Source organism: Anomaloglossus baeobatrachus, chromosome 4 (assembly GCF_048569485.1).
Source record: "Anomaloglossus baeobatrachus isolate aAnoBae1 chromosome 4, aAnoBae1.hap1, whole genome shotgun sequence".
Taxonomy (NCBI): Eukaryota; Metazoa; Chordata; class Amphibia; order Anura; family Aromobatidae; genus Anomaloglossus; species Anomaloglossus baeobatrachus.
Genome location: NC_134356.1, coordinates 285301427 through 285327301, shown reverse-complemented (window position 1 = coordinate 285327301; position 25875 = coordinate 285301427). Strand labels below are relative to the sequence as shown.

Here is a 25875-nt window from a genome sequence, read left to right as displayed (position 1 = left end):
CCCACTATCTGGAGTGTAAAATTGTTGCAAAGCATGAACCATAGAGTAAAGCGTTGTTTGAAAAGAACTGTTGGTCTCCTTTCAAGTACGCTGTTATCCGGTCCTGACCAGCCAATATCAGCAGCAGTATACAACCTGTATCTCAGTCCACACCACACAAGTCCACACACCCATCCAGGACCAGTCATTTTATGTAGTATGTCAGGGTGTCCGGAGTCAGTATCTCACCCACCACCCTGCACCACTCTACAATAATTTTAAACAGTCAACAAGCTTATGCTGATGAATTTGTTATTCTTAGTTTTTAGTCCAAAAATATAAAATAGTGGCACACACTACCAATGTATAATGCTTATCCTTTATAGAAACAAATACACAAAAACTGTGCCGAGCAGACACCGTCCTAGTTGGTCAATGCCGTTTCATGAACACAGGCTTTCTCAAGGCCACATGAGAAATGTACAAATCCCCAAGTGTTAAATAGCAAAATGGGATCTCATGTGGTACACCTAATTATAATATCAATGAGACACACCCACACTGCTATCTAGATTTAAAACAAGAGACATCAAATCAAATGACAATGTCACAAACACTATACATATATAAGAAAATATACACCACATTATTTCAATGTTTCAATGCATTATGCAAACTTTTATTTAATAAAAACAGCAAAGTATCAAGCACATCATGTCTGTCATTGATCCTACCATCCATTTGCAATAATTTGATATGTCTCGGAGAACAGGTGATCTACCCACATTAACCCTGCAAAGGACAGACATTTGCTGTCTGCTCCATTACAATCATGAGCATGATTAATTAATTTAGCTCTTCTTTTCTAGCCAGAATCAAACGACAATGTTCCTGAAAACAGACATATACGGGTCTAATACTTTTTCCTAGGTATAAAAAGAACATAAGCAGAAATTCACATAAATTATACGTTTAGCTTTACATACAGTGCCTACAAGTAGTATTCAACCCCCTGCAGATTTAGCAGGTTTGATAAGATGCAAATAAGTTAGAGCCTGCAAACTTCAAACAAGAGCAGGATTTATTAACAGATGCATAAATCTTACAAACCAACAAGTTATGTTGCTCAGTTAAATTTTAATAAATTTCCAACATAAAAGTGTGGGTCAATTATTATTCAACCCCTAGGTTTAATATTTTGTGGAATAACCCTTGTTTGCAATTACAGCTAATAATCATCTTTTATAAGACCTGATCAGGCCGGCACAGGTCTCTGGAGTTATCTTGGCCCACTCCTCCATGCAGATCTTCTCCAAGTTATCTAGGTTCTTTGGGTGTCTCATGTGGACTTTAAACTTGAGCTCCTTCCACAAGTTTTCAATTGGGTTAAGGTCAGGAGACTGACTAGGCCACTGCAACACCTTGATTTTTTCCCTCTTGAACCAGGCCTTGGTTTTCTTGGCTGTGTGCTTTGGGTCGTTGTCTTGTTGGAAGATGAAATGACGACCCATCTTAAGATCCTTGATGGAGGAGCGGAGGTTCTTGGCCAAAATCTCCAGGTAGGCCGTGCTATCCATCTTCCCATGGATGCGGACATGATGGCCAGGCCCCTTGGCTGAGAAACAGCCCCACAGCATGATGCTGCCACCACCATGCTTGACTGTAGGGATGGTATCCTTGGGGTCCTATGCAGTGCCATCCAGTCTCCAAACGTCACGTGTGTGGTTGGCACCAAACATCTCGATCTTGGTCTCATCAGACCAGAGAACCTTGAACCAGTCTGTCTCAGAGTCCTCCAAGTGATCATGAGCAAACTGTAGATGAGCCTTGACATGACGCTTTGAAAGTAAAGGTACCTTACGGGCTCGTCTGGAACGGAGACCATTGTGGAGGAGTACGTTACTTATGGTATTGACTGAAACCAATGTCCCCACTGCCATGAGATCTTCCCGGAGCTCCTTCCTTGTTGTCCTTGGGTTAGCCTTGACTCTTCGGACAAGCCTGGCCTCGGCACGGGTGGAAATTTTCAAAAGCTGTCCAGGCCGTGGAAGGCTAACAGTAGTTCCATAAGCCTTCCACTTCCGGATGATGCTCCCAACAGTGGAGACAGGTAGGCCCAACTCCTTGGAAAGGGTTTTGTACCCCTTGCCAGCCTTGTGACCCTCCACGATCTTGTCTCTGATGGCCTTGGAATGCTCCTTTGTCTTTCCCATGTTGGCCAAGTATGAGTGCTGTTCACAAGTTCGGGGAGGGTCTTAATTAGTCAGAAAAGGCTGGAAAAAGAGATAATTAATCCAAACATGTGAAGCTCATTGTTCTTTATGCCTGAAATACTTCTTGATACTTTAGAGGAACCAAACAGAATTCTGGTGGTTTGAGGGGTTGAATAATAAATGACCCTCTGAATAAACTTTTCACAATTTAAAAAAAAAAAATAAAAAAAGAAATAACATTCTTTTTTGCTGCAGTGCATTTCACCCTTCCAGGCTGATCTACAGTCCAAATTTCACAATGCCAAGTTAATTCCGAATGTGTAAACCTGCTAAATCTGCAGGGGGTTGAATACTACTTGTAGGCACTGTTTGACAAAATGCTTTATCAAAAATGATCTCCCCTACTTTCAAATACCTTCAAGGGAGAAACTGAGAACAATGGCCACATTTGTAGGTATACTGGCGTGACACATTTTTAACCAATTACCATTCCATTTTGTTTTTTCCCATATACAGTGCCTTGCGAAAGTATTCAGCCCCCTTGAATTTTTCAACCTTTTCCCACATCTTCAAACATAAAGATAAAAATGTTAATGTTATGGTGAAGAATCAACAACACGTGGAACACAATTGTGAAATTGAACGAAATGTATTGCTTATTTTAAACTTGTATAAAGAATAATAAACTGAAAATTGGGGCGTGCAATATTATTCGTCCCCTTTAGGTTAATACTTTGTAGCGCCACCTTTTGCTGCGATTACAGCTGCAAGTCACTTGGGGTTTGTGTCTATCAGTTTTGCACATCGAGAGACTAAACTTTTTGCCCATTCTTCCTTTGCAAATAGCTCGAGCTGAGTGAGGTTGGATGGAGAGCGTTTGTGAGCAGCAGTTTAAAGCTCTTTCCAGAGATTCTCAATTGGATTCAGGTCTGGACTTTGACTTGGCCATTCTAACACCTGGATACGTTTATTTGTGAACCATTCCATTGTAGATTTTGCTTTGTTTGGGATTATTGTCTTGTTGAAAGACAAATCTCCGTCCCAGTTTCAGGTCTTTTGCAGACTCCAACAGGTTTTCTTCAAGAATGGTTCTGTATTTGGCTCTATCCATCTCCCCATCAATTTTAACCATCTTCCCTGTCCCAGCTGAAGAAAAGCGGGCCCAAACCATGATGCTGCCACCACCATGTTTGACAGAGTGTATTCAGGGTGATGATCTGTGTTGCTTTTACATAAAACATATCATTTGGCATTGTGCCCAAATAGTTCAATTTTGGTTTCATCAGACCAGAGCACCTTCTTCCACATGTTTGGTGTGTCTCCCAGGTGGCTTGTGGCAAACTTTAAACAACACTTTTTATGGATATCTTTGAGAAATGGCTTTCTTCTTGCCACTCTTCCAGAAAGGCCAGATTTGTGCAGTGTACAACTGATTGTTGTACTATGGACAGACTCTCCCACCTCAGCTGTAGATCCCTGCAGTTCATCTACAGTGATCATGGGCCTCTTGGCTGCATCTCTAATCAGTCTTTTTCTTGTTTGAGATGAAATTTTTGAGGGACGGCCGAGTCTTGGTAGATTTGCAGTGGTATGATACTCCTTCCATTTTAATATGATCGCTTGCACAGTGCTTTTTGGGATGTTTAAAGTTGTGAAAATCTTTTGGTAACCAAATCCAGCTTTAAACTTCTCCACAACAGTATCACGGACCTGCCTATTGTGTTCCTTGGTCTTCATGATGCTCTATGTGCTTTAAACAGAACCCTGAGACTATCACAGAGCAGGTGCATTTATACGGAGACTAAATTACACACTGGTGGCTTATATTTATCATCGTCAGTCATGTAGGACAACATTGGATCATTCAGAGATCCTCAATGAACCTCTGGAGTGAGTTTGCTGCACTGAAAGTAAAGGGGACGAATAATATTGCACGCCCCAATTTTCAGTTTATTATTTGTTACAAACGTTTAAAATAAGCAATACATTTTGTGCAACTTCACAATTGTGTCCCACTTGTTGTTGATTCTTCACCATAACATTAAATTTTTATCTTTATGTTTGAAGCTTGAAATGTGGGAAAAGGTTGAAAAATTCAAGGGGGCAGAATGCTTTTGCAAGGCACTGTATCTCTCAAAGTAGGACATCTGCAAGAAAAGACTATAGGTGGAATAGCTGCTTTCTCTTTTAAACCATGATCATCATCCAGTAAATACCAACAACACTGGATAATGCGTCTGATGTTATCTGACATAGGGGTTTTTTTTTGTTATTTTTACATAGCCATATCATTGGTCTTATTGTTTCTTTTTTTGCTGAAGTACTTGGTAGGGATGTGAAGAAACTGAAAGTGGATGGAATTTGTTAAAACATTTGTCATCGCAGGTTACCTACAAATGTGGCCACTGTTCTTTTTGCTCTCAATTTCTCCCCTGAAGGTATTTAAAAGTTGGCGGAGACGACTCTTTGATAAAGAATTTTATCTTATGTCAAATTAGATTTGTAGTTTATGTGATTTTTTTTTTACCCATTTTCCTTTTTTTAAATAGGAAAAACTATTTTGCCATATTCATTCATTTTTGGGAACATTGTCATTCGATTCAAATGGGAAAGAGATAAGCTAAATTAATTATTCATGTTCGTTATTGAGCAGTCCTCTGAAGGACTAATAATGGTAGAATAAAATTATTGCTGATGGACAGTAGGGTCATTAGTAGATGTGATCAACTTGATCCACTAGGCTTAAATTTATAATACTTTACATAATATTCAAATAAAGTGGTGTATATTTTCTTGTATATGTGTTCTGTTTGTGAAACTGTAATTTGATTAGACGTCTCATTTTTGAAATCTAGATGGCAGTGCGAGTGTCTCCTTTATATTATAATTATGTGTATCACATGGGATCCTTTTTGCTATTTAACATGGGGTCTGTACATTTCTCATGTAGCTCTGATAAAGAGTGTGTTTACGTGAAATAGCGTTGGCCGAATGGGACAGTGTCTGCCCAGCACAGCTAGCTTACATATTTGTTTCAATAAAGGAAATGTACTATATGTTGGTACCGATAGCCACTATTTTCTATTTTTGGACTATATATCCTATGCTTCCACATCCCTGACTTGGAGATTGATCGTTTTCCTGATGTGGTTTCAGTCCTGTGGAGATGCTAATACCTAGACCCTGTAGTGCCAGTGAGAGATCTACATTTTTTTTTACATTTATTTTTAGTTTATGTTATATTATAATGACATACCTAATTCAAATACTAAGCACTCATTTGATATTCAGACTTTTTGTATGTTCATGTGTCAACAGTGGTGGAAACTTGAAGCTCATGAGCCACAGTGCAAAATCTCTAACTGGACTTTCATATATCCCAGGCCTTTAATAATATGTGTCTACTCATTTGGACCAAAAAGACCTTCCCGACTCCCCTCAGCTCAAAGACTCATACAGAATGTAACTGCAAAAACTGCATCCACTTTTCTTGTGCTCTTGTGTGTCAATTTTTGTCTAGGAGTAAAATATTTTTAGGTACCAAAATGCACTTCATGAGACAGATAGATGAGTTGCCAAGCTTGAGATAACAATAAAGGAGCTGCATGGTTACTGATCAGTGGGGGTTCCAGGATTTGGATCCCCATGGATTAAAAATTGATGAAACATATAAATTATAGTACATAGAAAATTTGTAGAAAATCCCTCAACTGATGCAAGATGCCACGAGTAAGAGAAAAGCCACAGTTGTAAAGTATAATATTATTAGAATCTTGCAAGAGGAGCTTTTCTGCTTACTAACAATTTCAAATTATCAACAGAGTTTTCGTTGTACTGATATAAGACAGGAAGAAAACTAAATACAACATATTTTTTTCACTAAAAGCCTCTTTTGTAGTAATCTGTTGTAGTCTTCTGCTATCTTACCTTCAATTCTCCAATAGAAGAAAGGAGTCCTGCGCCATATGCTCGTAGCTGTCCGTCTTGTTTACAAAGACCAAATTCAATAGTAAAAAAGTAGCACTGAAAAAAATAAATTATAATAACTACATTATTATTTATATACATTTCTGTAACGGCATATAATAATATTTGTACTAATTCCCATATATAATGGCTTAAAGGGGTTGTCATTTTAAAGCGGTTGTGCCCTTTCAGAAAACTAAATTAGTAGTACAAACCCTCCTTGGGTCCAGTGTGTGTGTCTATTGTTTGGCTACAGTACTGTTGACGTGACATCAACACTACATATAGTCAGTGAGCTCAGTATATACCGTATATGCAAGCAGAGCGGTAAGGCTCAGTGATTGGCTGCAGTGCTGTTGTCATGAAATCGACATGTTGCAGCTTGGAAAAATGCACAGCAGGTAAGTTTATGTAGAGTAAAAAAGAAGCACAGAGGACATGAGATTTCTATTAATCCCACCATCCACTGTGCTTATAATGTAAAACACAGCATTTTGCATTTTGGACTCAGCAAATATATGCTGTGTCCAGACCGCGAGTAGCCCTGATTGTGGGAACTTACCCTAAGGGGCACTTTGCACACAACGACATCGCAAGCCGATTCTTGCAATGCCGAGCACGATTGTCCCCGCCCCCATCGCAGCAGCAATATCTTGTGATAGCAGCGTAGCGAACATTATCGCTACGGCAGCTTCACATGGACTCACCTGCCTTGCGACGTCGATCTGGCCGGTGACCCACCTCCTTATTAAGGGGGCGGGTCGTGCGGCATCATAGCAACGTCACACGACAGGCGGCCAATAGAAGTGGAGGGGCGGAGATGAGCGGGACGTAACATCCCGCCCCCTCTGTCCTTCCGCATAGCCGGCGTGAGCTGCAGGACACAGGTAGGAGATGTTCCTCGCTCCTGCGGCTTCACACACAGCGATGTGTACTGCCGCAGGAGCGAGGAACAACATCGTACCTGTCGCAGTCGCGTAATTATGGAATTCCCAGACACTACACCGATGATACGATTACGACGATTTTGCGCTCGTTAATCGTATCATCTAGGATTTACACACTACGATGTCGAGTGCGATGCCAGAAGTGCGTCACTTTCGACATGACCCCTCCGACATCGCAGCTGCGATGTCTTAGTGTGCAAAGTGCCCCTAAGACTTTTTCTATGTACACAAAAAGCTTTTTTCTTTCAAATGTTGTTCACAGATTTGTTTCAATCTATTTGTGAGAACCTTTACTTTGCAGAGATAATCCAGCCATCTCACAGGTGTGACATATCAAGATGTTGATTAGACATATGATTATTACACAGGTGTGCCTTATGCTGGCCACAATAAAGGCCACTCTAAAATGTGCAGTTTTACAGTATTGGGTGGTCAGAAAGCTAGTCAGTATCTGGTGTGACCACCATTTGCCTTACTCAGTGCAACACATCTCTTTCATATATAGTTGATCAGGTTGTTTATTCTGGCATGTGGAATGTTGAACCACTCTTCTTCAATGGCTGTGCAAAAACGCTGGATATTGGAAGGGACTTGAACACACTGACATATAGCCGATCCAGAGCAGCCCAAACATGTCCGATGAGTATGCTGCCATGCAAGAACTGGGATGTTTTGAGCTTCCAGGAATTGAGTACAGATACTTGCAACATGGGGCCCTATATTATCATTCTGCAACATGAGGTGATGGTCGTTGGTGAATGGCACAACAATGGGCCTCAGGATCTCACCACAGTATCCCTATACATTCAAATTGGAATCAACAAAATGTACCTGTGTTCATTGTCCATAACATACGCCTGCCCATACCACAACCCCACTGCTACCAGTCGATTCACAACGTTAATATCAGCAAACCACTCACCTACATGACGCCATACAAGCAGTCTTCCATTTGCCCTGTACAGTGAAAACCAGGAGTTCAGCCGTGAAGAGTACACCTTTCCAATGTGCCAGACGCCATCGAATGCGAGCATTTGCCACTCAAGTCAGTTACGATGATGAACTTCAGTCAGATGGTGTCACGCTCCCCGGGTCCTCTGCTCCGCTCCCCGGGTCCTCTGCTCCGCTCCCCGGGTCCTCTGCTCCGCTCCCCGGCTCACCTGCCACGCTCCCCGCTTCCCAGCCTCCAGTGCCCGCGCTTCCCAGGCCTCCTGGCCCCCGCTCCCGGCGCCCGTCGGCTTCCCAGTCCCTGGCCGGCTCTGCTGCGTCCTCCTCTCAGCGTCCTGTCCTGGCTTCTGGCACCCGGGCCGCGCGCATGCGCATTAGGGCGCGCGCGCGGTCACTGACCCTTTCTTAAAGGGCCAGTGTCCACTAACAGGAAATGATGCATACAGGTACAGGGTATAAAGGGGGTTAATGTCCAAGGGAGCGGGGCCTGTTCTTCGTGTTTTCCCAAGCTAGGAGTCAGGTCTCCTTGTGTTCTGTGAGATACTTACCTCTCTGTCTTCTAGAGCCGATCCTGCATCGCCATCCGGTCCTGCTGTATCTCGAACCCTGAACGCTGCCCATCTGCCATCCTGACAGTCCGTACCATCTCGGTTCCCTGCGGTGACCCGTCATCTCGCTCCAACGGTTCCGGACCCCGCCTGACATCATCACGGCTTCCGAACCTGAGCTCCGTCACCCGGACCACCATCAGTGACCTCGTGGTCCCAGGGACTTCTCCATTGTGTTCCAGTGCACGGACTGTCCTGCTACCTAAAGTGCTCCGGCTACCGGACTCCTTTCCCTCATCGGGGAGTTTGGCCCAGTGGATCCACCTCCCGGGTCTGCCCGTCCATCTGGCCCTAACAGATGGAGACCCCAATGAGGACAACGAGCAGCAGATGAGCTTCCCTGAGATGGTTTCGGACAGTTTGTCCAGAAATTCTTTGACTGTGGAATCAGTAGTCCGGGTGGCCAGTTTCAGACTATCTTAGAGGTGAAGATAATATATGTTAAGGTGCGGTCTTCGGTTGTGACGCCATTTGGATGTATTCCAAATTTTCTGAAATGCTTTTAGAGATGGCTTGTTGTAAAGAATTGAACATTCAACTCACAGGCAGCAGCTCTGCATTCCTACATTCAGCATAACAAATGCATGCAATGTCAAAACATGCGACATCTGTGGCATTGTGCTGTGTGATAAAACTGCACATTTTAGAGTGGGCTTTTAATGTGGTCAGCCTAAGGCACACCTGTATAATAATCATGGTGTCTCATGACAATCTCGAAATTCCACACCTGTGAGATGGATCATCTCGGTAAAGGAGAAGTTCTCACTAACACAGATTTAGACAAATTTGTGAACAATAATTGAAGGAAAACAGGTCTTTTTGTACATAGAAAAGTCATAGATCTGAGAGTTCAACTCATGAAAAATGGGAGCAACAACAAGTGTTGTGTTTATATATTTGTTCAGTATAGCTACCGCCGCTTATAATGCAAAGTTGTCTGAAAGAAGAAAACCCATATAAGCCAACTTTTTAATGACAGCTGCTCATGGGAAATCAACAAAATGGGATGAGTCCAGTTTCTAAAACCCATCTAATCTGGTCACAGATGTCACCTGCAATATCATATATGTCCAATCCAAGAAGTTAGTGGCTCCCCTTTGTTGTTTATACGGAACCTGAAATGTCTTCTGACAGTTAACTCTTTTTTATGTTTTTGTTATCATGTTGTATGTCGGTGTTGCTAACAATATGTTCCAGCTTTCTGAGAGTACTTTATACTTACATAGTTCATGAAACAGTCTTTTTATTACTAATGAACTTTATTTCAAAACCTAAAAACACAGAACTGAGGCTGGTGATTTAATTACACTGGAAATCTCCAGATGCTTCTATTTTAGCTAATAACTCTTCCATGGCTTATGAAATGTACAAAGTTAATGATGGAAAAGATCTGTTATGCCGCCTGACTAGGGAAAAGTCGGCTATTCACACTGCCCGGTGCATAAAGGGAAAAGAAAATGAGCAGAAGCATCTGCTTGGCATGTTAAAGATTTTCTCTATTCAACAGACCTATTTGTTACGTGGTGTCAAAAGTGTGTGCAGATTTCTATACGATTTCCTTTTTTTGATTATTTTCGATACGAATATGATTAGCTATATCATGTTTTGTATTCTCCTAATGTTCTTATATAACAAGAATAACTCAATTACAGCAGCTTGACAAACTTATTAAACAAACAGTGATCTATAAATATGTATAATTTGAAGCAAAATGTTAAATAACAGACCTTGATAAAGCTTGACATAATTAAAGTTACTGATCCATCTTTAAGGCCACATGCACAAGTTGTTTATTTTACCTCAGTAGTTGTAAGGCGATATGCACACGTTGAGTATTTGGTGTGTTTCTTACCTCAGTATTTGTAAGGCCACATGTACATGTTTGGAATTTGGTGAGCTTTTTACCTCCATATTTGTAAGGCCATGTGCACATGTTGAGTATTTGGTGAGTTTTTCCCTCAGTATTTCTAAGGCCACATGCACATGTTGAGTATTTGGTGAGTTTTTCCCTCAGTATTTCTAAGGCCACATGCACATGTTGAGTATTTGGTGAGTTTTTCCCTCAGTATTTGTAAGGCCACATGCACATGTTGAGTATTTAGTGAGTTTTTACCTCAGTATTTGTAAGGCCACATGCACATGTTGAGTATTTAGTGAGTTTTTACCTCAGTATTTGTAACTCCATGTGCACACATTGAATATTTGACGAGATTTTTACCTTAGTATTTGTAAGGCCATGTGCACACGTTCAGTATCTGGCGAGTTTTTACCTCAGTATATGTAAGGTCACATCCACACGTTAAGTATTTGGTGAGCTTTTTACCCCATTATTTGTAATCATGAGTGAAACAATCAAAAGAAAAGTATTAAGGGGGCTTTACACGCTATGATATCGTTAATGTTTTATCGTCGGGGTCACGTCGTTAGTGACGCAGATCCGGCACCATTAACGATATCGCAGCGTGTGACACTTATGTGCGACCTAAAACGATCGCAAAAGTGGCAAAAATCGTTTGCCGTGGAGAGGTCATCCTAAAACCAAAAATCGTTCACCTCTCATTAGCGATGTTGTTTCTCGTTCCTGCGGCAGCACACATCGCTGTGTGTGACACCGCAGGAGCGAGGAACATCTCCTTACCTGCGTCCACCGGCAATGCGGAAGGAAGAAGGTGGGCGGGATGTTTACAAAAGGATCAAGCATACAACTATAACATATTCAACTCTTATTTACAGCATCAAGAGAGTCGAGAGACCCCTGATACCCATTATATGGTCTATCAGTCGGGCTAAAATTGGCAGGTTCCTCTGACATTAATCTAATCTGTTTGCCGTAAGCTTAACTTCTATGCAGCTAGTTATTATGAGTAAGGATTGCTACGGATCTGAAATGCTCAGTAATTTATGTGATTTATATCCACTGTTCAAGATTCACATGATGAGTTCTCAAAATAAGTTTAATAAATATGGATTTGAATAACATATTTACTTTTGGATGCTATAGTGTCATTTTCTATCCTATCATATAATGAAACATTTTCTCAGTTGAGGCACATACAGGAAACACGTGCGATCATGTACTTAGTAGACAGCATATGATCATCAGCAATAGCCTGCATATGATCATCAGTGAATGACTAGATATGATTACAGGCAATAGACTACATCTGATCATCGGCAATAGACTACATATCATCATTGTCACGGTCATCTCTCTGTTGTAGAGACTAGTGACAGGTTCTGAGCCAGAGTCTCTTTGCTTTAAGACTCTGCAGACTAAATGTATTCCCTTTCCTTTGGGGAGGGGAGGGTTAATGTCAGTACTCCTTGCCAGCAAGCAGTTTCAGTACCTTTTCAGGTGTTTCCAGTTTGGACCACTCCCAGTCCCAATATACACCCTCTGCAACCTGTACAGGGTGCTAGTTATTCTCTCATTCATTTGGATGCTTGGCCTGGAGGTGTAAGGGGCTAGTGGAGCCCTTTATGCAAGTTGCTGTTGTGTTTCCCCTGTCTGTCTTTCCTTTCCCTGGTGTGTATTAGTGCAGTGGTCAGGCTAGCGTCCTGCCATTTCACTATTAGTTCACTATTACAGGGTCTGCCAGGGTCTCGAGTATCCTGTTTCGCAACCGGCAACCGGTGCAGAATCTGTTTGGGGACAGGTCAGGAGAGCAGGGTACAGCTGCAGTTGAGTGAAGGATATGTCGCATCTTCCCCCTCACTAGCGCTAGGGCTCATCGTTGTTATTGTGTCCCCGATGTACCCTTTGTTGTGTTGTGCGTCATAATTCCCTATCACTTGCGTGACAATCATTGGCAATAGATTACGAGGGGCTGCTGATAAGTCTTTGGCTTTACCCAGAAAGAAATGAGATAGGATAATGAAACTTTACACTTATTCCACATACTCTTCACTGATGTCAACACCCTTCTAACATCAGTATTCCAAGTTCTGTAAGCCTAGCAAAAAGAAGATGCGTCAAACCAGCCATCTGTAGCAGCCATGGCATCAGAAATGGTATGAAATTTGGTACGCTTTTGGTGTTTCTTCAGGTTTGGAAACAGATGATAGTCGGAGGGTTGATTTTAGTGGCTGAGATTTGCTCCCTGAACTTCTTTGGACGAGGAGAACCACTGTGTCTCCACTCTTTTGACTGCTCCTTGTTTTCAGGGTCATACAAATAAATCCAAGTTTCATCCATAGTGACCAGTCGATTTAGGAAGTTCTTATCAGTCCAGAAATGCTTACAAATGGACCGGGAAGTTTTCACTCGCATACTTCTCTGATCTGCTGTCAAACATTTGGGGATCCACTTTGCAGATACCTTCCTCATGTCCAAATGTTCATGGATAATGACACAAACACGTTCACGGGAAATCCCCATGATGTCTGCTATTGCTTTAGCTGAAATTCGTTGATTCTCCAGTATGAGGTTGTGCACATCATCGACGATCTCTGGAACAACAACCACTCTAGAGCATCCAGGGCGCTCCTCATCATTGGTCCTGAAGTGGCCCGTTTTAAATTTGACAACCCAGTTCTTAACTGTACAATATGAAGGGCATTGATCCCCCAATGTCTGCGACATATTACCATGAATATCTTTTTTCCGACTTTCCTTGCAGAAGCAAGAATTTTATTACTCCTCTGCTCTCAGTTGCTGTGAATATCGCATTAGACTCCGCCATTTTGTTTTCCTATGTGCGTAGAACACTGTTTCCATAAGTAACAAACACAAAAGTTTGAAAACATATATTGGACACATAAGGCTTTCATGTGATGTAACATTAGCTACCATAGAAACAAAAAAAGATCACAAAGCCAAAGACTTATCAACAGCCCCTCGTACACATGATCATTAGCAATAGACTGCATTTGATCATTGGCAATAGACCTACATATGATCATCTACAATCGACTACATATGATCATCAGGAATCAACCTCATATAATTATGAGCAATAGATTACATATGATCAGCAGCAATAGACTGCATCTGATCATTAGCAATAGACGTACATATGATCATCGGAAATAGCTTATATATGATCATCAGCAATTGACCTCATATCATCATCGGCAATAAAGTACATATGATCATCACCAACAGATTACATCTGATAATCGGCAGTAGACTACATATGATCACCAGCAATAGACTACATCTGATCACCAGCAATAGACCACATATGATCATCGGCAACAGACCACATATGATCATCGGCAATAAACTACATATGATCATCGGGAATAGACGACATACCATCATCAGCAATAGACTACATCATTTGGTCATTGGCAATATACTACATCTGATCATTGGCAATAGACTACATCAGATTGTCGGTAATAGCTACAAATCATCATTGGCAATAGACCATAACTAATCATCGGTGTCACGGTTCTCTCTCTGCTTTAGAAGTTTAGTGACAGGTTTTGGGTTTGAGCCTCACTTTCCCCTGTGACACTCTGCTATTTAAATGTGTACTCCTTTCTAGGGATGATCGAATACCTCAAATATTCGGCTTCGCGAATATTTGCCGAATAGGTCGCCGCTATTCGACTATTTGCGAATATTCAATGCGCAATGTAAGTCTAAGTGAAACCCGAATAACAACTATATGGAACTATTCGGGCTTCCCATAGACTTACATTGCGCATCGAATATTTGCATAGCGACGACGACCTATTCGACGGATATTCGCGAAGCCGAATATTTGAGGTATTTGATCATCCCTACTCCTTTCCTGTAGCGTTTTAGGATTAATGGAAGTATTGTTTGACAGCTAGCAGGAAAATGACCAACCCAGATGTTTCCAATTTGGGACCACTCTGAGTCCCTTTATATACCCTATGCTACCAGCAGAGGGTACCGGTTATTTTGATTCATTTGGATTCTTGCCTTGGAGGAAGGAGCTGCTGAAACCCTCTGACATTTTTGCTGTGGTGGCTGTAGTCTTGGCTATGACTGCAGCAGTCTGTTGCTGTTTTTCCTCCTGTCTTCCTTTCCCGGTGTGTTGTTTCAGTGCCGCTAGCATACGTCACCTGCCCACTCCTTAATCAGGGATTATTGTAGGGTCATCTCAAAGCTTCAGGTTCCAGCTCGGCGACAGATAAGGAACCTGTATAGGGACTGGCTAGGAGTGCAGGGTACAGCATCAGGTATCCATCTTCCATCCCTCTAGTACTAGAGCCCACCATTGTTAAAGTATGCCTGGTGTATTCCTTGTTTCTTGTGGTATTTTCCCGGTTTAAGTTGTGTGTTTGGCCTCACGCCAGACTCTCCCCTAGTCCATGAGTCCCAATCAGCAATAGACTACATGCGATCATCGGCCATAGACTGCATATGATAATCAGCAATAAACTACATCTGATCAAAGGCAATAGATTATATATGATCATCAGCCATAGACTACATCTGATCATCAGCAATAGACTACATATGATCATCAGCAATAGATTACATATGATCATTGGCAATAGACTATAAATGATCATCGGCAATAGACTACATCTGATTATCAGCACTCTACATACAGTCATATGAAAAAGTTTGGGCACCCCTATTAATGTTAACCTTTTTTCTTTATAACAATTTGAGTTTTTGCAACAGCTATTTCAGTTTCATATATCTAATAACTGATGGACTGAGTAATATATCTGGATTAAAATGAGGTTTATTGTACTAACAGAAAATGTGCAATCTGCATTTAAACAAAATTTGAACAGTGCAAAAGTATGGGCACCCTTATCAATTTCTTGATTTGAACACTCCTAACTACTTTTTACTGACTTACTAAAGCACTAAATTGGTTTTGTAACCTCATTGAGCTTTGAACTTCATAGGCAGGTGTATCCAATCATGAGAAAAGATATTTAAGGTGGCCACTTGCAAGTTGTTCTCCTATTTGAATCTCCTATGAAGAGTGGCATCATGGGCTCCTCAAAACAACTCTCAAATGATCTGAAAACAAAGATTATTCAACATAGTTGTTCAGGGGAAGGATACAAAAAGTTGTCTCAGAGATTTAAACTGTCAGTTTCCACTATGAGGAACATAGTAAGGAAATGGAAGAACACAGTTCTTGTTAAGCCAAGAAAAATATCAGAAAAGCAGAGAAGAAGAATGGTGAGAACAGTCAAGGACAATCCACAGACCACCTCCAAAGAGCTGCAGCTTCATCTTGCTGCAGATGGTGTCAATGTGCATCGGTCAACAATACAGCGCACGTTGCACAAAGAGAAGCTGTATGGGAGAGTGATGCGAAAGAAGCCATTTCTGCACGCACGCCACAAACAGAGTCGCCTGAGGTATGCAAAAGCACATTTGGACAAGCCAGTTACATTTTGGAAGAAGGTCCTGTGGACTGATGAAACAAAGATTGAACTGTTTGGTCATACAAAAAGGCGTTATGCATGGAGGCAAAAAAACACAGCATTCCAAGAAAAGCACTTGCTACACACAATAAAATTTGATGGGGGTTCCATCATGCTTTGGGGCTGTGTGGCCAATGCCGGCACCGGGAATCTTGTTAAAGTTGAGGGTCGCATGGATTCAACTCAGTATCAGCAGATTCTTGACAACAATGTGCAAGAATCAGTGACGAAGTTGAAGTTACGCAGGGGATAGATATTTCAGCAAGACAATGATCCAAAACACCGCTCCAAATCTACTCAGGCATTCATGCAGAGGAACAATTACAATGTTCTGGAATGGCCATCCCAGTCCCCAGACCTGAATATCATTGAAAATTTGTGGGATAATTTGAAGCGTGCTGTCCATGCTCGGCGACCATCAAACTTAACTGAACTGGAATTGTTTTGTAAACAGGAATGGTCAAATATACCTTCATCCAGGATCCAGGCACTGATTAAAAGCTACAGGAAGCGACTAGAAGCTGTTATTTTTGCAAAAGGAGGATCTACAAAATATTAATGTCACTTTTATGTTGAGGTGCCCATACGTTTGCACCGGTCAAATTTTGTTTAAATGCGGATTGCACATTTTCTGTTAGTACAATAAACCTCATTTCAATCCAGAAATATTACTCAGTCCATCAGTTATTAGATATATGAAACTAAAATAGCTGTTGCAAAAACCCAAATTGTTATAAAGAAAAAAGGGTAACATTAATAGGGGTGCCCAAACTTTTTCATATGACTGTATTATGATCAACAATAGACTACAGCTGATCATCAACAATAGATTACATATGATCCTCAGCAACAGACTACATGTGATCATCGGCAATAGATTACATCTTATTATCGGCAATAGATTACATATCGTTATCAACCATAGACTACATCTGATCAGCAGCAATAGACTACATTTGAACATTGACAATAGAGTACACCTATTCATCAACAATAGACTGCATATGATCATAGGCAATAGACTACATATGAGAATCAGTAATAGACTACACATAATCATTTACAAGGATAGGTGTTTCGGTCTGATAGAGCGCTATTAGATGGGCTACCAGTTTTTTAAGATGATTAACTTTATTATTAATATAAGCTCCTGTTATTATACAACGCGTATCAGCAAATCCACTGTTGCTTTCTTCTGAGGAAAGCAGCAGTGGATTTGCTGATACGCTTTGTATAATAACAGGAGCTTATATTAATAATAAAGTTAATCATCTTATAAAACTGGCAGCCCATCTAATAGCGCTCTATCAGACCGAAACACCTATCCTTGCATATGCCTACTCCCTCTAAGGGAATTCGGAAGAGCTGCTTAGACAAAGGACCTGCCAGGTCTAACCTGAACACCCCAGCCGGAGGACGGAGGATCACACAGGTGCTCCAAAATCCATGGTGCCAGTGGATTCAAGGAGCCAGGAGCCATACTAAGCCTGGACTCAACAACCACACCAGCGGTAACATCAGTGGAGATAGTCCCTTCACCCGGAGGATTTATACACTTATTACTGGGGTTGTGCGAGGGCGCACAACCTCCTAAGGTGAGCATTTCCATACTTAAACTTCAGACTCACTTCACGGGTGCTTCTCATATGCGCTACCTTTCTTTTCTAGTTACATATACTCATTGGTTGCCCCAAGTATCTTTTGCCCTTCCAATACATGTGATAACTCTGGGATCTGAGCTCCACATTAACTTTTGAGGCTCTATATATTAAATGTGTTTGCTTTCTGTTTGTGCAGCAAGGGTTAATGTAATTTTCCCTGCTAGTAACTCTTGGTTAATTCACAAGTGCAGGTGGTTTGTGACCACTGACATCTCCTTTAAATAGTCACATTATCCTTTACCTGATGCTAAAAATAGAATCTGCATTCTGTTCTGTCCACATTGTAATGAAGATGCCTTTTGGAGCTGCTAGAGATTTACTATGTTTGGAGCCATGTTTCCTACAGACTCGGTGTCTGGCTGCAGCCATTTAGTTTTGTCATATCCTTTTGTCTACTTCCCCCTGGCTGTCTACTTTACCTTGCATTTTATTATTGCAGTGATGAGACTAGTGCTCTTGCCAGCATTTTCACTAGCCAGGGTGAGCTTAGGGCAAGCGAGGGCCTAGGTACTTGACCGGCAACACGGTGAAAGAACCCATATAGAGACTTTATGGAGTTCAGAGATGAGCCGCAGGTGAGTGCCGGTGGTGAGCACCCGAGCCCACCATTGTATTATGTCCCCGATGTATCGTGTTTGTGGTGGCTTTTACAGGATGTTACGGATCTGAGATCTCAGATGAGGCAGCAACTGTAACAAACCGGTCTACTGGTCGTGGCTCATGCCTTGGCACTTTTGGAACCCAATATAGCCCTCCCAGATAGGTTTTCTGGGGAGAGAGACAAATTTGCAACATTTAGAGAGGCTTGCAAATTATATTTCATGCTTCCCCCTCTTTCTTCAGGGAGTGAGGAAAAGCGAGTGGGGATTGTTGTCTCTCTTTTTCAGGGTGATCCTCAGTCTTGGGCCTTCTCTCTGCAGATCAACCTGCAGTCTGTACGGTCAGAGGATGAGCTTTTTGTGGCTTTAGCCTTTGTTTATGATGAACCTTATGGTTTCTCCTTTGCGGAGTCTAAACTCTGTAGGCTATAGCAGGGGGTGTAGCTGGCTAAGGAGTACTGCTCGAAGTTCTGGAGATGGGCCACTGACACCCTATGGATTGATCCTGCACTTAGGAGTCATTTCTGTTAGTGTCTGTCAGGTATGCTTACTGGTTCTCTGGCTTAATATTCTGCTCCGCAGTCATTGGATGCTGCCATGTCCCTTGCTATTAGAGTGCACAGATGCCTCAGAGATAGATCTACTAAGACTCAACCCAATGTTATTCTCCCTAGGAAAGAAATCTCACAGGTGCAGTTTTATGAACCAATGCCGTTGGGGGGGAGCCTATCCTCATACTGGGTTGCTTATGGTTTGACGTGGGACTAGGGCATGTTTCTATTGCCGTTTCAAGGGTCATTATATTGGGGTTTCAATCAGGGAAGGCCTGGCTCAACTGTAAAGCAGTGCTCAGGAGAAAGAAAAACACTAGTAATAGAAAAATAACTCCGGCACTCAAAACGGGACAACAAGAGAAAGTAGAATCCAGATGCATTTTGCTCAGTATTAATATGTATTCTTATTTTGATTATTTTTTTAAAAAATTATGTCCATAAGTGATATTGGTGTTAATAGACAGTATCAACGTTTTGACAGAATCTGTCTTTTTCAAACGACTGTCAGTAAAGATAAGTGAAATGCAGAGAAAAAACAATTGAACATGTTTCACCTATTCTTTTGATCCAATTGTTTTTTCTCTGCATTTCACTTGTCATTACTGACAGTCTTTTGAAAAAGCCAGATTCTGTCGAAACGTTGATACTGTCTATTAACACCATTATCACTTATGGACATAATTTTTTGAGCAATAATCAATATAAGAATAAATATTAATACTGAGCAAAAAGCATCTGGATTCTACTTTCTCTTATCCCGTTTTGAGTGCCAGAGTTATTTTTCTATTACTATTATATTGGAATTTGTCCATCAGTACCCAAACATCGTAATATCATCTAAAAAGCCACATCCTCCTGGTTGGGAGGCGAGCAGGGTGTGTATATTTCCTCCATTTACACATCTTAGTTCACCATATCAGCTGATGTCATTATCAGAGCTAGATCTGAGATGATCTCTGCCTTTCTGCACAGTAGAGCAGGAGTTAGCATGGTGGATTCCCGCTTCGTTCAAACCTGGGGTCTGACCTGTAGTGCGTTAACAAGATATATCCTAATATTGGCAATTGATTTAGCTCCTCTCAGCCAGAGAGAGTTTTCCAAACCCATACATAACATAAAATTTCGGATAGGGACTTTTCACAATAAGCGCCTGTCCTGCTACGCCTTGAAGGGTCTGTCCACTCCCATCATTTTGGGCCTTCCCTGGCTGAAAAGATACAATCCAGTGATTGATTGGCATTCTGAAGAAGGGGTCAGTTGGAGCAGTTTTTGTGAGAGCACTTGCCTGGGTGTTACCATGTCCACCGTTTTTATTAAAAACATAATCTCTCATCTGCCTGAGGTGACTAAGGTGTTGCCAGGGAAAAGGGGCAATATCCTACCCTCATCCCAGGTTAATATAAGGCCTTTGGGTCCTCTGGAAGAGGTGGTCGAGGAAGGGTGGTCGTTCCCACTAAGTGTCCTTTTCCTGAGGGCAAGGTTTTGAAGACACGTGAGGTCTCCTCTGTTGTCTGTCCTTTAAGGGGGTTTCTCTTCTGCTAAAAAATGCATACATGGTAATAAAAGTGGAAGTTCAGACCTATATGTGAATGACTTAGAATGGGTGTCCACTAAAAACATCAGGAGGTAGTGTGCATCTGGGGCCAAGAGCTCCAGGTTCATCGGTCCATATAAAGTATCAGACGTTATTAACCCAATGGCCATTTGGCTGAATCTAAACCCAGTACTAAATACCCGTGACGTTTTTCACAGGTCAATGATCAGAAGATTTGTTGCATCTCTGGAGCATGATTTATTACCGCCACCTCCAGTCTGCCTTTGTAATAATCCTAAGGGTCAGGCTACAGTGGAAAGAAACACTAGTGTGTTGGTGCGTCTCTTCAAGTCTGGTCTTGAGGACTCTGGGGCTCCTTGTAGAAATGGGGGTACTGTCATGAGAGTCTTCCATCCTTGTGATATATGTGATGGTTCTGGGATCTGAGCTCCCCATTATCTTTTGAGGCTCTATATATTAAATGTATTTTCTTTCTGTTGGTGCAGCAAGGGTTATTGTCATTTTCACAGATAATAGCTCTCTCTTAATTCACCCCACCTTCAGCTGGTTTGTGACCACTCTCAATTCCTTTACATAGTCACATTATCAATTACTTGATGCTGAAAACAGAATCAAAATTCTGTTCTGTCCACAATGGAGGAAGGAAGGCTTTTGGAGCTGCTGGAGCTTTGCTGTGGTGGTTCTGCTGTTCGGAGCCATGTTGACTGCAGGCTTGGTGTTTGGCTGCAGTCATTTAGTTTTTTATATCCTTTTGTCTATGTCCTCTTGTCTGTACCTACGCTTGTGGTTACTATTGCAGTGGTGAGACTAGTGCTCTCGCCGGCCTTCTCATTAGCCAGGGTGATCTTAGGGCAAGCGATTGGTGAAAGGGTGATATAACCCTTTTAGGGATGTTAGGGAGTATAGGAATCAACCGCAGGTGAGTGCAAATGATGACCCCGCTCCCAAGCACCAGGGCCCACCATTATATTGTGTCCCCAATGTACCCTGTTTGTGGCAGCACTCATTGGGAGTTCCCTTACATCAGACCTGACTCCGATAGTCACAGCATGACATACACTACATATCATCGTCTGCAATAGACTACATCTGATCATAAGCAATAAACTACATATGACCATCAGTAATAGACTACATCTGATTATCGGCAAAAATTACATATGATCATCAGCAATAGACTGCATGTAATCATCAGTAATAGATTACATATCATCATCAGCAATAGACTATATCTGGTCATCGGCAATAGACTACATCTGTCATCGGCAAAAGATTACATATGATCATCAGCAATAGACTACATCTGGTTATCATCAGTAATAGATTACATATCATCATCAGCAATAGACTATATCTGGTCATCGGCAATAGACTACATCTGTCATCGGCAAAAGATTACATATGATCATCAGCAATAGACTACATCTGGTTATAGACAATAGATGACATATGACCATCAGCAATAGACTACATCTGGTTATAAGCAATAGATGACATATGATCATCAACAATAGACTAACTGCAATAACTGCATATGATCATTGGCCATAGGCTACATCTGATTATCAACAATAGACTACATCTGATCATCAACAATAGACTACATCTGATGATCGGCAATAGACTACATCTGAACATTAGCAATAGATTGCATCTGATCATGAGCAATAGTTTCCAAATTTAAGAGTAAATTGAAGCTATTTCCATCCAGTTAATGAGTAGTGTGATATCAATTACATAATAGTTAAAAAAAATGTTTTCAATAATTCAGGTCTTTTTTGTTGATAGGCTGAGCTTTACTGAGCTTATTCACCCACTGCTGCACTTGTGCTGTATTTCTGCTGCTGCAGCAGTAATATGTCTACTGAAGCTAATCACTGCGGTCATTGGTAATATTGATTTAGCCAGTGATTGGCTGTAGTGGTCACATGCTGTAGTCATTATGTCACTTCTGTAACCTGTCCACACATGGGGTAGTGGCAGACAGGCAGTGCTATAATAACACTAGTAAGTCAGTAAAGCTCAGATTATTTTTATAAAGATCAAGCCTATAAATAACTTTACCATGGTAAATCCCTTCACATCATGTGGTTACACTAGACAACATACTACCTAGTTCCAGAAAGCAGTATAGTCTACATAGAAAATGTGTTTTACAGTCTTCATAGACTCTATCCTGTGTGTTCAGAAAAAATGCAAAACAGTAATGAACATCTGTAAGACAATTGTAGGTAACAGGCTTGCATCCCTGAAGGTTGTCATTTGAGATTTTGTGGGACAATTAAATGGGAAATTGAGCCAGAACTGCAGGGACAGTAAAACTCCATATGCCATGGTCTCAATTACAACATGTATTTGCCGATAGTTCTTGATGGAACTATCATAGACCCCAAGATGGTAGTCTGTTTTTTGTATAACATTTTGGTTTGCAGTTTAGATAAAGTGTATTGATGAGACCAGGTTGACTAGTAAATGTCGGGAAAAAAAACAATTTTCTAAGTAAAGGCAAAAGATAAACAGTTGTAAATAATTAACATGCTAATTAATGATCAATTATTAATCCCTAATAAAAGCTAAGTATTAGATGTGTAATGAAAACAGTTTTAGAATGACGCATGGCGGTATATGAACGATACATTGTATTGTAACAGACGTGAAGCCTAGTTTTTAATATTTCCCTGTGTAATTTCATTTGTGTAGCTGCAGAATTCTAAATAGGATTCATTAATAAAGTGTTGCCTGCTCTCATTTAATCATCGATGGCAGAGGTTTGATTGTCGCAGTGACTGAAGGCAGAAGTCCCTATTATTGTTAATTAATAGAATGCCAGCGCGCATCAGTATAGATCCATCTGATTGGTACAGATCACAGCTCTGATTTATTACAGTCTGTTTGAAGGATGGTATCATTATTGATATTTCATGCTGGAGACACCGTAGATGAGCCACAAGTAAAATCAAGTCAGGCAAACACATGGAACTTAAAAACTGTTATTTAGTCAGAGAAAATATATGTATTGAGAAACAAAATGTTTTCTGGCTGGAATGTTGTTATTATACTGGTGCAGTGATTGTCAATACGTGACCTAAATTATTATTTTAACACAAGAAGCACTCCTTCGCTACAGTACTGTTTGTCCATTACTTACACATACCGGTAGCGCTTGAAATGTCATGGTGAGGACACACTGGGATAATACCTGGCTATTTAGTATATTATATGGTAGTGAAATTAGCACTTGTGGCCAGAGCTTCTTTACATCTTGTTTTGAAAGTCTGACTTTGCAGACGAATTACGCACAGCTCTTTGCTCCTGGGAACAAAAAGGAGAACATTGGCCTGAGAACAGTCAAATCTGCAAAAAAAAAATGCTTGCAAGTGATTAGCCTATTTTACAGATTGTTGGATTTATAGCATCAAATCAATGTCATTATTTTAGTGTTGCAAAAATGCTCCTATAAATACCAGGAATTTCTACATATCGGGAATCCAAAAATAAAAAATAAAATAAGCAAAGATCAAGGCAGCCCCATCCGTTTTTTCAGTATGTGCTTTCACTGAATAATTACCTATTTTACATATTTCCAACAAATCACTGTGAAATGTCAGACTCTGGGTGTCAGACATTAAGTTTTGTTCTAATTCGATGGGAAAGTTCTGTGAATCCCTTATCACACAAGTACAAATTTGCATAAGTATATTTTTTATGTCTCTTTATAGATAAAGGTGAGTGTTTTCTCTTATAAATTGAAGCATATTAACAGGCTCTACGTAGACCTTTAGCTTGTTTTTTTTCAGTGCATATGTAAAGTTGTTCATTTTTCAAAGTTTTAATTACTTGAATATACAATACATGAGTTTAAAGAGAACTGGCCACCAGTTTTTGTACCCATAAGCAAACACCACCACCTTTAACTGTTCTTTGCTGCATTCCATAAACGTGTCTATCAGCACCTGACTTCCCCTGTATATCACCATATATACCATTTGATATGCTCTCGCACTGCATGTAAATTAGGATGGACCAGTCTAATGGGCATCCTCGCTGTGGCATCTGTCTCTCCTCTCTGCTGCTAATCGCATCCTCCTGCTTTGATTGACATGGATAGCGCATCCTGCATCATCCATATAATGAACCGAGATCTCGCAGGCCAGTGCAGGTATACTCTGCTTTGCCCTACTGTGAGCAGAACATAGAACATCACTGCGCATGTGCCAAAATCAGAATGACAGCGCAATGATGTCACTCAGTGCTTGCACAGTGATGTTTTATGCTCTGCCTACAGTAGGGCAAAGCAGAGTGCACCTGCGTGGACCTGCAAGGCTACGGAATAGGAGCGAGATCTCGGTTCATTATGTGGATGTCACAGGATGTGTCATCCACATCAATCAAAGCAGGAGGATGTGATTAGCAGAAGAGGGGAGGAATAGACGCCGCAGCGAAGATGCTTATCGGACCAGATCACCCTAATTTACATGCATCACGGGAGCATATCAAGTGGTATTTTTGTGGGTATACAGGGGGAGTCAGGTGCTGATTGACACATTTGTAGAATGCAAATCCATGTAGAGTCCAAATCTGCTAACAGATTCCTTTTACGTTGCACAATAAGCTAATTTTGACCGAAAAATCTTAATAGGAAATGTGGGGCAAATCCGGAATTGTGCGGAATCTAACCCCACTGAAACTCCCCAGCACCATTTTTCCTCTAAATTTAGCCTGCTGATTTCACACTACTTAACTGTGGTCTAAATTAAATTCTAAGTGCACGTGCAGACATTGAGTATTTGGTGAGTTTTTTTACCTCAATATTTGTAAGGCCACGTGCACACATTGAGTATTTGGTGAGTTTTTTACCTCAGTATTGTAAGTCCACATGCACACATTGAGTATTTGGTGAGTTATTTACCTCAGTATTTGTAAGGCCACGTGTACACGTTGTGTATGTGTTCAGTTTCTTACCTCAGTATTGTAAGGCCACATGCACATGTTGAGTATGTGGTAAGTCTTTTTACCTCAGTATTGTAAGGCCACATGCACACGTTCAGTATTTGGTGAGTTATTTACCTCAGTATTTGTAAGGCCACATGCACATGTTCAGTATTTGATGAGTTATTTACCTCAGTATTTGTAAGGCCACGTGTACACGTTGTGTATGTGGTCAGTTTCTTACCTCAGTATTTGTAAGGCCACATGCACATGTTGAGTATGTGGTAAGTTTTTTTTATCTCAGTATTGTAAGGCCACATTCACACGTTCAGTATTTGATGTGTTTCTTACCTCAGTATTTGTAAGGCCACGTGCACATGTTGTGTATTTGGTGAGGTATTTAACTCAGTAAAGCAAATAGAGTAGAATCACTTATTTCAGTAAAATTACCTCCCACCCCAAAACCTTACATACCTCATTATAGTTAGTGTGATCTTTCTGGTATAACTTCTGTCCATTATAGAATGGAACAGTTTCATTGGACC

The 25875-nt window shown here is 41.0% G+C and overlaps 1 protein-coding gene across 1 annotated transcript in view; it reads right to left on the bottom strand.

The window, feature by feature from the left end:
* TPH2 (tryptophan hydroxylase 2) overlaps positions 1-25875 on the bottom strand; it is a 737869-nt gene that overhangs the window by 70253 nt on the left and 641741 nt on the right. Inside the window, exon 9 of the mRNA XM_075344895.1 lies at positions 6120-6215. Within this exon, the coding sequence (XP_075201010.1) occupies positions 6120-6215 (96 nt within the window). The remainder of the gene's footprint in view (positions 1-6119; positions 6216-25875) is intronic.